The sequence below is a fragment of the Xiphophorus maculatus genome, chromosome 22 (assembly GCF_002775205.1).
Source record: "Xiphophorus maculatus strain JP 163 A chromosome 22, X_maculatus-5.0-male, whole genome shotgun sequence".
NCBI lineage: Eukaryota > Metazoa > Chordata > Actinopteri > Cyprinodontiformes > Poeciliidae > Xiphophorus > Xiphophorus maculatus.
This window is the reverse complement of record NC_036464.1, coordinates 26856881-26871439: the sequence shown is the minus strand read 5'-3', so window position 1 is coordinate 26871439 and position 14559 is coordinate 26856881. Positions and strand designations below refer to the sequence as shown.

Genomic DNA, 14559 nt, shown 5'->3' with positions numbered 1-14559 from the left:
CCACCTAAGTTGGAGTTCCCACTGCCCACCGTTATGACTTGTAAGGTGGAGTTTTGGTTCCAATATGGCCGCTCCTCACATCAACAGCAGTAAAATATAAAGGAAACATGTTTATTATACAGGATATTGTTTATTATGCAGGATATTGTTTATTATACAGGATACACACATAATACTGTGTCTAAAATCAATGTAACTGTAAAGTGAACACATTAAAAGTGACATTTGCTTATTGGAAAATAAAGTTTAAATGATGTTTGTAACAAACTATTTTTATGGGCGTCTTTTTATCCCCTGATGGAGCAGCGTAAAGGTTCCCAACGTGTTACCTTGACAACGAGTAAAGAGAAGTTTATGGTTCAGAGTCTAACATATATATTTTACTATTTAAAGTTAATTTAATTGTTTTGAACATTTCCAGAACTTCTAAATGAGCAAAATAAAAATCATCCATATGAATAAGCATTTCAACACAAGGTCATACAAACATGAATGTGTTTGTCTGAATATCCTGAGGCACCGTCAGTGTGGAGCAGCAGGCTGGGTGGGGCAGCAGGCTGGGTGGGGCAGCAGGCTGGGTGGGGCAGCAGGCTGGGTGGGGCAGCAGGCTGGGTGGAGCAGCAGGCTGGGTGGGGCAGCAGGCTGGGTGGAGCAGCAGGCTGGGTGGAGCATCTGAAAGGCTCCACCATGGACATCTTCAAGGCCCCTGCAGACAGCAGTGTGTGGATGTGTGTGAGAGGTGAACTCAGGCTGTTTGTGGATTGAATTAAACTCACTTGACTTTCAGTCCACTGGAATACACTGAAAAACCCCGAGATTTATTTCAACTGAGTGTAAATAGATTTTAATGACACGGCTCGTCTATTTTTACTTTGTGGAAAGGTGACTGTCGATCGCTGGCGCCTGCTTAACAAGATTATCTGAACTGAATTATATTATTAGCCAGAACTTCTCTAGCGCCTCCTTTAGGTCAGTTTTGGACTCTAAACGATGTCTCTGCTAATAATATTAGCTTTGTTTCTAATTTAAGCAAATGTTCCAAGATGGATGTTTGTTGTTATCGTCACATGATCTCTCCCATCATAAAAATCTATGTCATACTCAGAACTGATTAAGCTTTTGACTGAGGACAATAAAAGTAGCAGGAAGATGTAAACATGAGCTGCTGCTCAACATCACAAGACAGCAACACAGTTTCTCGTTGTCTCAGATGGTGGTTTGGAAAATGGTGCAATGCCTTGGCTGCCGTTCCCGTCCCTCCAAGTCTGTCAATTAGTGATAATGGACCCCATCGGCAGAGAGAGGCCACTCCCTCGCTCCTTCTACCCTCCCTCCTTCACACTTTCTCTCTCTCTGCCCGTCTTTCTTTCTACCTCTCAGTCAGTAATAATGGAGCCCGGCAGTCCAAAGAAGATCCAGTTTGCTGTGCCTCCCCTGCAGGGACAGATTGACCCACAGGCTGCTGAACATGTGAGTTTCTCTGCATGTTTCTGATGTTTGCTGGGGGCAGGAGAGGGTTCATACACATGAAGCTGCTTCATAGTGAGTCTTGCCTGGAATTTTGTGTGTGGGTGCAGAGCAGCATGCAGTGCTATGACAACTGATATTTGTGCGACTGAGAGTAGTTTTGTTTGTAAGCTTTGCAAGCTGGTGTGTGTTTATGCCCATTTCTAGAAGATTTAAATATTTCCACCAAAATCCTGAGTAATTTTAATCAGCTCTGTGCTGATTTATTCTGCTGCTTCCTCCCAACTCAATGGGTCTCCCTTGTTTTCCTTCCATGGAGACGCAGAAAGGTTAATCCACAAGATTAATACCATATTTACTCCAGATGGTTTACCTCTTTCAAGAGTAAACAGGAACTCTCTAAGTGTAGAAATCTGGTGGAGGACCAGAAAAGGCCAAACATTGTGTAATATTCCTTTAGCTTGCATGTGAATGGAGGCTCCACAAGGAAGGAACAGAAGCTGCTCTTTCATAAATCCTAAAACGTCATGAGTTTAAACTGGTGGCTCCTGTTTGGAGGCCGGATGTCGACAGAAGCTGCTAATTTATCCATCAGAGTTTAGATTCCTGCTGTGGTTGTATTTGGGGGCTTCGCTCAACATAAAGCTCATTTCTGACAAAACATGATAACTGTGCTAACATACAGATATTGAACATATTTATTGGTTCTCCTGGAAGGGATGATCAAAAGCCTTACAATAAAAAACTAAATCATTTTGTTAAGAGATTATCTATTTCTTTATCTTTTATTAGCTCATTTCCTGTCTCACTCATGACATCCCCATCAAATCCCTATGCAGCTTCCAACAAGATGGATCTCATGTCTGTCTTTGTCGGACATGTTGTTGCAGGGAATTGTTAGTGTTCTGTGAGATCACACTGACATTAACGTGTTGTAATTGCTGCGTACTTCAACCAACCCGATTTTCCATCAAATCGGATGAAAAAACAAATCTGGTGTGTTTTGAGCCTGAGACAGGAAGCGAGACACGCATCTGCTTTGGGGGAAAAACACAAAAATTACTCGCAAAAAAAGCAGAGTACTTAAACGACGGTAGGACCTCAGAAGTTCAGAACAAAATGAAAAAGTGAGCTTATCGCCAGACAATTCCTGGTACATGCTCTCATGTGAAAACTTATTCTCATGAGTCCAGTAATTTGTAGACTGACTGTCATGTTAAAACCTTCATGGTTGGAGTTTTGGGAGTTGGATGCATACGGTGTGTTTTGAGCCTTATGCCTGGTTTCCACTGAGCAGTACAGTACAGGTCGCTATGCAATTCTGTCTGTTTACATTGTGACAGAGGTCCGAACCACTGACCTGGACCGCACCGTAGCTGAAACCACTTCAGTCGTTTGGGGTAAACTTCACCTGTCAGTGAGTCCAACTGGTAGTGGAAACTCTTTGGTGAAGACAGCAGGCTATAAAATAGTCTTCCGATCCAACTCATACCATACCGCTCCAAGGAAACGAGGCATAACTGGAATTGTGTGTTTTGGCCTGATGAGACTAAGACTTTGCTTGTTAGCAGTTGACAAAATGGGCTAGGTGTGAAATGAAGGAACATTAGGTGGAAAAGGACCTGGAGGTCACTGTTAAACGGTGGAGGATTAATGATTAGTGTTTCTTCAAAACACTCAGGATCCTAGAGTGTGTAACATTATGAACTCTTTGAAATTTAAAATTCTAAATCTGGTAGACTCCACCAGAAAGGGCTGGTCATTGGGTCTTTCAATGGGATAGTGATGAATAACACTGGGCCAAAATTAATTCAGAGGGCCACAAGCGGCCCTTTGGACACTCCTGAGCCAGAGAGATATGGAGCAAAGAGTGAAGCAACAGTCAAAGCAAATGACAGCAGGGCCTCTTGAGATTTTGTTAAAAATATGGACTATTGGATTTTCTCCACTAAATAAATTCACTCAACTTAAAGGTTAGAGTTTTATAAATGTTAGAGGTGAAATTCTGCTGCTGCAATTAAATACGTTTTTTTTTTTTTTAACGAATGTATTTTCCATCTGTACATTCAAAAGCAATGTTTTCCCAGCTCAACTTGTGATTGATTTCATTACGTTTTACTTGGATTGTGTGTTCGCCTCAGATCCGCCGCAGGAGACCGACCCCCGCCACCCTGCAGATCTACAGACAACCTGGGACAGGTGAGGAGACACAGGGAGGAGGAGGGAGATGGAGCTGCAATAATGGAAGCTTTATTAGATTACTTTCTGTAAAGTGATCCGAGCGTCCAGGCTGGACGGATGGATGCAGAACCAGTGTTTGTGTGTGTGTGGCGCTCAGCTCCTGTAAATCCTTCCACAGAGGAACCGACTGATGAAATAATCTGCCTGATTTCACTCAGAGGGTCAGGTTCCAGCGCTGCAGCCCAGACAACTGCTAGATTGTTTCTTCAACATGAACAACATAAAAACTGAACCCAAAAGAGAGCCAGCGTCTTCACGCCAAAGACTGGAATGTATCTCGGTTTTTGCCTCGTTATTTCAATGAGTCGATTTTTAACTCCTTCAATTCTCCTTCTGCTGGCAGCTGGAAAAACAGAAAACATGTTCATGATCTCAGTCGGGAAACAAGGTCAAGAACTCTGCAGCTGTTACTTTATTATCATTTTGCTAAGATAAATAAATTGATCTAAAATAAATTGGGATGTTTCTTTAAAAAGGTTATTGAATTTAAAAAGAATTTGACTTTTTAGCATTTAGGATTTCTTTTAGGATTTAAGTCTATTTGATATTTTGATTAGGACAAATCTGTCCATTTTATTTTTCATACTTTTAAAATGAGACAAAAACACCTAAAAGTTGTTGCTTTAAAATATTAATAAATACAATTTTGTTCTTTTTGACTGACAGTGTCATTTTTATACTAGCTATTGATAAAAAGGTGCAGCATCAGCAAAGGTCAAATGTGATATTTAAACATCTTTTGTAACTTTTCCCCTAAATGACCTTGTGTTTTAAACATGTCGCTGTTTTCTGTCTTGCTTTCTTTTCCTGATCATTTCCTCAAATGTGAGGAAATGATCAGTTTTTGAATCATCAAGTCCTGGAACGTCTATAACAGAACTTTGTGGAAACCTTGCTCTAACAGGCCGTTATCCAGAATAGTAAACCACAGCTTTCAAGGCCGTGGAGAACAACAATCAGGCAAAGTGACGCGAAAAATGTGGAGAACAACAACAGATCAGAGTAAACGGATGGAATCTGTTACTGATCGGTTTGAACATCTGCTTGTCTCTCCTGCAGATGTTGGAGATCAACAAAACGCCAGCGGGGAGCCACAGGTTTGGAAAAAGCTTGTAATGACACACACACACACACACACACACACACACGCACACACACACCCACACACACACACACACACACACACACACCCACACACACACACACACACACACACACCCCGTCACATTAGAAGCAGCACAGAGCTGCTGGAAGCTGGAGGTCCGTCTGAGGCTCAGACTATGACTACACCTCACACTGAAACTAAATCTGTAATCTGTCCTGATTAACAAGTAATCCCAGCTAAATCTGACCAGAAAACTGAATCTAAAAATATACATAATCATAGTTACTTATAGATTTATCATGGTAATATTTCTGTTTTCACACAGGCGCAGGTTACATTGGAGAGCTTTTCAATTTGTTCATAAAACTGCTGCCTAAAAACTGCATTCTGCGTTTCTTCAGATTATCTTTGTTTGACATTGACTCCTAAAATACAAAAGAAATCATTTGTAATGAGACAAGCACATTTTTGAATGATTAGTGATTTTTTTTTTTTACTGTCATACTGAGTTTCTTCAAGTGTTGAATCAACTCATGTTAGAGATTTTTACACAGCTAAAGCCTCACAACAGCATGTGGAAACAAATAACTGCAGAGCAGCTTTCCCTCTAAATTTATTTTACATACAGTATTTTTATGAGCTCACAGTCAGAATTAGTTGAACTCACCCAGAAGGTCATGTTTCGGGGGGATTCTCAGTAGTTTTGGGGTTTTGTCTTGCAGGCCTCAGACGGCGCTCAGAGGAAGCAGAGCACATACGCCCCCCCATCAATGAAAGGTAAACACTTCTATCCTGACTTCATATCGGTTAGAAAAGTTCAACATTCCTGTAAAAATGAATGAAAACCATTTTGAGAACAGAGAAAATGAGAAAACTAGAGGGAAAGTTTTCTGGTTCAGTTTAAAGTTTTTTTTTGCTGATCATTAAAGAGGCTGGATAAAAATAACAGACGGTTGTAAATACATGATAAATCGCCCCCTGGTTTTCTTAAAGCTGCAGTGTATAAGTTTAATAAAAAATATTTTTTGACATATTTTTTAAGCTCACCATGTTGTGTCAGTATGGTATGAGAGATGATCTGTGAAAAAAACTGAAATCCTCTAACTAAAAACCACCAATCAGAGCCAGGAGGCGGATCTTTGCACTGTCAATCACACTCCATGTGGCGCTGCTCATCCTTCTGTCCCCACAACGCTGCAGCTAGCAGAGTCGCGAGTTAGAATAGCCACTGGTGACGACAGATTAACGGTTTTCCTGTAACGGTAAATTGTTTCTCCACCATTAGCACATTGAGTAGCGTGTTCATGAGGATGACTGACAGCGCTAAGACCCTCCTCCTGGCTGTGATTGATTGTTTTTGGTTGGGAGTGATGAAAGAGTAGCTCAGGATCAAATCTTTTCACAGATTATCTGTCTCCACACATGGTGAAAAATTTAACAAATATGTAAAAAAGGTTTTTTTTATAAAAGTTACATACTGCTGCTTTAATCTTGGGCTGATACATGATACATTTAAGATCTGAAAAGCAGCCACTGTTTATGCTCTGCTGTGAGGAAGACTACATACAGGTCATGTGCAGTTAACAATAGTCACCCCACTGTTCCCAACTTGGCAACTGTTTTGATATATTTTAGTAGATTTTCAGACCAAAAACAATTGGTATTTGCCAAAATCAGCATTGGCAAGTCAGAATTTTTAAAGATTAGTGATCAGACAGAAAACTACAGTCGGTCTGTGGTGAGTCTCCAGAGAGGGAATGAACTGAGAATGGAACTCATGTGAACAAAAGGCTCAAATCCAAACAGCCCACACTGCTCAGAACCTTTTCTTCTCTCTCTCTCTCTCAGGCTCATTTTGCTGTTTCTGATAAGTTTCTTTGTAAAGGTAGTTTTACAAGTTAGCACCTCGATTGTATAGAAATCTTATTTTACTTAATATTAATTAGGTTTCTTTGTGTTATTACATTTTCAGATTCACTTTTAAAAACCTAACCAAGGACTGGGTCTATGATTAGCTTTTAGCTAATTAGCCTTTAGCTTAGTCTACAGACTGGACAATGGTTTCTGTTAAATCTAAAATTGCTTTTATGTCTTGTTCCTGATTAAATAAATTTGTGGTAATAATAAAGCACTTGGTAAATCTAATAAAAACATAAACAGATTTTGTCTCAGAAAGTTGTGCAGGCATCATTGTTGTCCCACTTATATCAGGTCTACTTGTGCCATAATTTAGTAACAGAACGATAAAATTCTTTGATATTCTAGGAAAAGAGATCAAATGTATGTTATTTATGTTTAGAATCACTGGATCTGCTGAGAGTTGTATTTCAGCTAATATGTCTGATGGTTTCCTTCCTGTTTGGTTGTGTTTTACTTCCTGTTTGACATGTTGTGCTTTTTTCACTTGTTTTCCTAGTTTCTGTTTTTTCTGACTGGATTCGATTTTTTTTATTTTCTTTTTTTAGCCTCTGGTCTTGTTGTCAGTGGAGTCCAGTTGGTGGTGTGATGCTGGGGAGGAACACATTTCATAATCACACAATTTATTTAATATTATTGTAACACTACGATGTGAGGTAAATCTGTTACCATGAAATAGGAGGTCGTGGGTAGAGAAAGAGCAGAACATTGAGATGGAATAGCATAGCTCTCCAGACTTTTATTCAACCCTTATGTTAACAGATCAGAGCCAGTCTCAGGACCTCCTAAATAAAAAAAAATTAAAAAATCAACAAAGAAGAGAGTTTCTAGCAGCTAGAAACTGAACCTTTTGTCCAGCACAACAGCTCAAACTCACAGAGGCTGGATGGAGTGAATCTATGAACTTTACATTTTTTTGTCTTGCATTCTCATTTGGATTTAGATTCACTGCAGTTGAGTGAGAAAACACTCAATTGTGGTGTTTCTCAAATGGAAACGCTGCAATTGAAAAATTACGTTTTTGGACACTTTCAGTCTGTAGATGTGTAAAAGTTGTGAAATATTTCCCCAGAAGATAGCAGCTCTAACTGCAGATGAGATTCATTAAAGTATTTGTGGAAATCATGCATAATTTTCTTCTACTTCACAATCTTTCAGTTGGGCTATTGCACAACAGCCCGATAATAAAGCATAGGAATGTGGTCGCATTATGGCTAAATGTAGAAAAGAACAAAAGCATCAGAATGTTTCTGCAAGGCAGTGCAGCTCCTCAGTCCTGATGGAATTAGTGGCTCTAAGTTTGCGCAGTGAGAACATCACAGTTTTATCACTTTTCAAAGAGCTTCAGCTCATCCTATGGCAACAAAACAATGCAAAGTGCACCTGTATGATGGCTCTCAGCTGTAAATAATTCATCAAACCGTTTCTTGCAGCAAAGCAGAATCACTTCCTGCAGTGAAGTTTGAAGGAGGTTAAATAAAAGGGTTTTCTCTAATACATTTAACATAAACTGCATGTTGGAAAAGGTGGATGTTCAAAAAAACAACAACAAAAAAAACGAGGGGAAAGAAGATGTGCAACACATGATTACACGTAAAGAGCGCTGACTCGATTCTGGGAAGAGCCAGAGTGTAAAAGCTTTTCTTTAATCGATCCCAGCCAAGTGAATCTGCTAAAAGCCTCCTGAGTGACTGACTGCCAACGCACCAAACACTCAGGAAGACCTGGACTGGCTCACAGCGCAGAAACACAGGAGGAGGAGGGATTAGGAACAACACATTTTTCTCTCTTGTGTTTAGTATGATAGTAATATTTTTAAAGTAGGGATACACAGATATGCTTTTTCTCTTCCGATAGCAATGCTGGTACCGATTTCTGAGGTCTAGTATCATCCGACACTAATACAGAAAGAAAGTGCTGAATTGACTTAAAACGTTTCTTTGTTTCGATACACAGACATAAATGAACTGAATTACAAATTTATTTAATAACTCTGCACCGGTACAGCACACCAACAGCTTCACAAGCTTGGTCAAACAAGAAACAAAAAATAAAAACAACAGGAGTATAGCAGTTAATCTAAGATTAATAATAAATAAACTGAAACTGACAGAAACAATATTTTGACTACCTTGTGAAATAAACTACCAGACCTTTTGAGTAGTTCAGAAAGTGCTCTTAGGAATTTTTAATATGATGTAAAATAAATAATAAAGCATGATGCTGCTTAGAGCACAAAGCACAGAGTTATATTGAATAGATCTGCCCTCATGGATCAGGCATGATATTTATATTGGATCGGTGTATTTCTATTTCAGACTGCAAAACAGCAGCGTTTTCTACAAATGCTAAAAATCCAGAGAGATGTAAACCTCTGGATTGAAACCTGGAAACGTAGAATATTTATGCTCTAACCAACGCACTGGACTACTGGACTCTTGTATTCTTTCCTCTTTTCAGTTAGAATCTTTACTTATTATTTTATAGTTTTTCCCTAGTTTTTTTTAAAAAGACTGCTTCCACGTTGCAGCATTGTACCTGTAGTTCAAATGTCTCTCCACTAGAGGTGCTGTTCTCTCCTCAGACCTTGGGCTGGGGGTGGAGCAACATCTCCTGGGGGCGGGGCTCTGTGAAACAGACAGCCAGCTGAGCCCAATCACAGCGCAACTGTATGCCACCGGTTACACGTGGGCCAATCACAATCAGCCAGAGGAAGCCAATGGGAATGAGGCGTGTTTGCTGTTAACCAATCAGGAGAGAGGCGTGGCAGAGAACAAGAGCTCAGGCGGTAAATTGTTTCTTAGATCAAAGAAGGACGTTTTTTGTTTTTCTTTATAAATTGTAATTCATTGGATTGATAAGGAGATATAGTTTGCATTATGTATTTTAGACAGAATTATTGTCTGAAGAATTGGCCTCAAATAAAAATGAAAATAAGTGCAAATATAAACTCAAACTGGTGTTTGAAAAATTTACTGTTAACTTACAAAAACAGATGCAACACAGTTCATTTTTCAAGAATATTTTTTTTAAAGTTACATTTTAACAAAATAAATGCATACAAAATTCACAAAGTAAGATCTACAACTGTGCAGTTCTGTTTATTCATAAGGTGCCAGTTCACACATATTATCTAATATTTATTCAATTTTACAGAATCCAATTGTGTTATTATTTTTCATTACTATTTAATGCCAAAGTACACAGTTGTAATCAGTTATTAGTAAATTCTACTGTGAGCTTGTCCCTTTTTTCATATTTAAAATATGTTCCTCTGCTCAGTGTCACTGCTCTCATGTTGAAAAAAATAGTTTATTAGAAAAAAAACATCATTAATGTTTTCTTTTATTCACATGAATTGTAACAAACAGTTTCTTTCCAAAGCGAAGACACAATGTTCCAGTTTTGGAGGAATTTGTCGGTCACTTGTGATTCACTATGTCAAAGCAGCTCTTATCAGATTGTTTTTCTCTGGCGTGTAGAGCGACATAAAGCCACATGTCAGCAATAAACAAAAACAAAAAAATAGGCCTTTAGTGTTTGTAAAGATCTTTTTTTTTTTTTTTTACAAAAAGCAGCATAAAAATTTATTTTAGTTTTTTTCCAAAGCCATAAAAGCTACACTTGCAAGCAAACATATGATATTAAGATTATACAACGGAGTACTACGGCTATACTAAGAAAAAATAAAAATGTAAAAATGAAATTATGAGAATATAGTCATAATATTACAAGAATACAGTCTAACTAGAGTGAAGTCAAAATACAAGAATAAAGTGATAATATTAGGAGATTAAAGTCATAATCTTACTGATTTATTCTTGACTTTATTTTATTTTAAGACTTTATTTTATTATTTCAACTTTCCTCTCATGACTTTTTTTGGTAATACTATGACAATTCTCATAATACAAGGACTTTATTCTCACAATATTATGAATTTATTCTTCTAATACTAAGACTTTTTTCTCATTATTTTGACTTTACTGTCATACAACTATACTCTGGTAATATTATGATTTTACTCTTCTATGACTGTATGTCATAACTTTATTCTTGTAATAGCATGTCTTTATTTTGATCATTTTAATTTTTAATTTACTTAGTGTGACCCTAATACTGTCGTAAGATTAAAAAGCCAAGTCGTTCTATATAGTGTTTAACAGCATTCATATTTGTCCTGATAAAACTCTACTGCTGCTACTAACTCTCTGTCTCTCCCTTTCGGTTTCTCCTTCTCTTGTGGTTTTTTGCACGTTTCCCTCTCAGATTTGTCCATCACCAAAGCTAAAGAAGCGTCCAGCCCCGACTCCATCTCCCGATAGCTGCTTCTGCTTCGTCTAACATCACTTCTGTCCTTTTGTGTCTCATTAACCAACTGTTCTCCTGTCTGCTTTACCACTTATTCCAATACTGCTCTACTTTGCTAATATCCAGCACTTAATTACTACTTTCATTTTTTATTTTTGTTTTTTTTTGGTTCGTTTGGGTCAGTCTGAATTTTTAAAATGTGGCTGTGAATAAATCAATATTAAGGGCAAACAAATGTCTGAGTGTTTTCTTAAACAATAAGGCAGATTTAAGTCCTCTATTTTTAGAATAATATGAAAAAAAGTTTGGATGAAATTGAAATGTTCTGAAGTTGCACTGTTATTCCTTGAAATGATCTAAACAAACCCAACCTATGAGAGAGTCAACCATCAGGGACGGGTACCGGCCGTCTGAGAGACCCAGTGTTCATGTTGCTGCATTAGCAGCTGAAATAACTTCAATGTTTTTCTAAACAAGAGTGTATGGGGAGCAAGAAAAAAAACTCCCCCACTGATTCTTATAGTAGACATGGGCCCCAAAAGACTGAACACCCTCAGGCACAATATCCTCCAAAAATACAAAAGAAAATAAATTTACCAGAGATCTGACCACTGAAAGAATGGTAAAAAGATGTTTTCAGTTACTTGTATATTGTCGTTTGTATTGCTTTGTCTTTTATGCTATCTGTACATCTGGTCTGAATTTAAATATACATGTTTTTTTTTTTTTTGAATTTTCATCTAAATTTTGACTTTGATTCCAAGAAAACACCCAAAGAATTGTTGACTTGATCTGTGTTTGTGGAACCACAATGAATATAAGTTAAAAAGTTCCTCATTCATACCTACGGGGATTTTCTGGGGCCTTGTGTGAGAGAGATCTCTCGTCTGATAAAGTTTAGTTGAAATTTCTCATGCTTGGGGTTGATAGGAGAACCTACATGTCGTCTGCTTCCTGGATGTGGCCGGAACATCCAGGAGTAAAAAAGAGGCTTGCAAATGTGAGATGTGTGTAAACAAGATGCGGCTTCCTCAAGTCTGGCCTAATTTCCCAGAATGTTTAGAAAATCATTCAATTTGTCTTAATCAACATCACCTGTTTGTCTGGCAGTAAACCAAGAAATGACTTGTCTGAGCTACTTGTATTGCTTTATCATCCACTGGTGAACCTCCCACATATAAACTCTGTAAAACTGATAGTGGGTACCGCCTGGGATCCAAAGAATCATCCAAATCTGTTGGACAAACATTTATTGCCTTCGCTCCTTCCTTCTAAAGGTCCCACATATTTGGTGCACTTGACTACAAAATCCCAACCATGTGTGGAAAGTCAACGCAGCTCATAGAGTATGCACAGCATGTCACATGTCATGTGGGAACCTGAAGACCGACAGGTTCGAAGAAATAAAAAGCTGGACTGTAATATTCCTTTAATGTCAACAGCCTTATGTCTCGTTTTCACTGAGCGGTTCGGCAGAGTTTGGGATGGTATTGTTGTGGTATGGTACGCTATTTTGTTTGCTGACTTTGTAAAAGCAGCCCGAATGTTGTGTGACTAATACCACAATATTCCTTGGACTCCTACAGTTCTGAGGACAATTGTAATGTGGTTAGTGTGAAGCTACTGGCATTACACAACACTGTCTGTTGACTGAACAGAAAATCTTCTTGTTAGGTGTTTAACTCTACCTCACCAATGAGAGTCCACCTGGTGGAGGAAGCTGTCTCCTGGTACCATAACATAGCGTACCAGATCAGACTGACCCGTTACGTGCCGCTCAGTGGAAACAAGGCATTAGATCCGGAGAGCGAGCAACATTCCCCAATTGCTATTTGGGAGAGACCTTTCATGTTGCCTGCTGTGAAAGTGGAAATCTGTCAAAACTGAGAGCTTCAAAGATCCTCCCTGCCCTTTCCCTTAGATCAGAAAAAAAACAGATTAAGGAGAGATCTTTTGTTTAATGAAATACTTTAAGTCTGGATAACCTTGGGTCTTAGTTCAATTAGAAGTCTGCTCAACAGCAGAAGACATTTTTTAGTGTTTGTTATTGTTGTTAGCTTGGTTTGTTACTTGTATTGCTTGTCAGTAGATATGGGTAACTGCATAATAATTCATTTACATTTCATTTCTCTAACTAGGGCATGGTGATCTTCTCATAATCTGTATGCGACATTTGTCTGAAAATAAATCTTTACACAGAGATAAATTCAACTCCTGACCTTTTTGTTGAATGGAATTTTTCAATGAGGAAATTGAAAATTCACATTTACTCAAGTCTAGTTTAAATTTCACATTGTTTTATTTGCTTAAGTTGAGCATAAATTATGCATTTCACATTTCAAACTAAATTGCTGAAATTAGTTAACTTTTTGATGATATTATAGTTAGCTAACGTGCAAAATAAATGCATCAGCTCATCAGGGTGGAACACTGGCCTGAACTAAGTGGAGGAAAAAATTGTCTAGTGATGGTGACTGTGTTTCTTTTTTTTAATGAAGGTAAACTGGAAAGAACTGTACCTGAGGAAGAAGAGGGGGAAAGCAGCCATCAGGGATGACTGATCGTCACCAGCAGCAAAGATACTTCAGCACAGAAGAAGCAGGCATATATTTTGAAGCTTGGAAAAATCAAGATGAATGCCTACATCAAATCAAATATAGTACTAACATGACAGGGAATCTATCAGAGTGATAGCTCACACAGTGTTACAAAAGAAAATCCTTTTTTTTTAGGTGAGCATGTAAACAAACTGTACCTGCTGAAGTTTTCCAGAAGCATCTCACCATCATGTTCTACACACAAACTATCAGTTTACACACTTATTGTTCCAACCCTTATATCTGTATCAGTGAGCTTATTCTGAGAGACAGTACAAAATCAAAATGGTGTACTTCTTCTGTTCACCCATTCTATTCTTACATTGTTAAGTGTTTCGTTTTTAATCTATATGACAACTAGGCAACCAAATGCCCTTTAAAAAGTGACGGAAAAGAATTTGAGGCTGTACGTTTTTAGACTTTTCTTAAGTTTCAAGATTATGCAAACAAAAAAATGCTTAGGATATAAAGTGTGCATTTTTAATTCTTTGTCAATTAGCCGCTTTCTGCAACGTTAGCTAGCTATAGCAGTTAGCTAAACTTACAAAGATTTGAAAGAAATGAAAAACTAATTGTTAAACTGACAAATATTAATATTTTCATTTTATGTATAAAATGAAACCGTAAAAAGCTTAATAAAAATAGACACTTTAAAAATGATTTTCTCCCACTTCCAGTTTTAATTGACACATTAGCTTGAGCTAATATTAGTTTAGTTAGCAGGGAGAGTGGGATAAAATGAGCCTTTTTTTCTTTTTCTTATTTTACTTATGTTGTTATCTAGGCATGTACAAAAGACATGTGACTGTAACAAAAACACTTATCTTTATTTCAGGATGTCTTTTGTCAGTTGAAATGCAAAGCATCACATGAGGAACAAATTGGTCCTGTGGTTCTATTTGCCCGGTAAACTGACCGCCT

At 37.9% G+C, this 14559-nt stretch overlaps 1 protein-coding gene across 1 annotated transcript; it reads left to right on the top strand.

The window, feature by feature from the left end:
* Nucleotides 1-747: 747 nt before the first annotated feature.
* On the top strand, nucleotides 748-13368 carry ppp1r1c (protein phosphatase 1 regulatory inhibitor subunit 1C). The gene is made up of 6 exons (XM_014472692.2): nucleotides 748-1470; nucleotides 3609-3666; nucleotides 4768-4805; nucleotides 5536-5590; nucleotides 9315-9518; nucleotides 11000-13368. Exons 1-6 carry the CDS (start codon nucleotides 1234-1236, stop codon nucleotides 11053-11055), a joined length of 648 nt encoding a protein of 215 aa, XP_014328178.2. The 5' UTR covers nucleotides 748-1233; the 3' UTR covers nucleotides 11056-13368.
* The last annotated feature ends 1191 nt before the right edge of the window (nucleotides 13369-14559 follow it).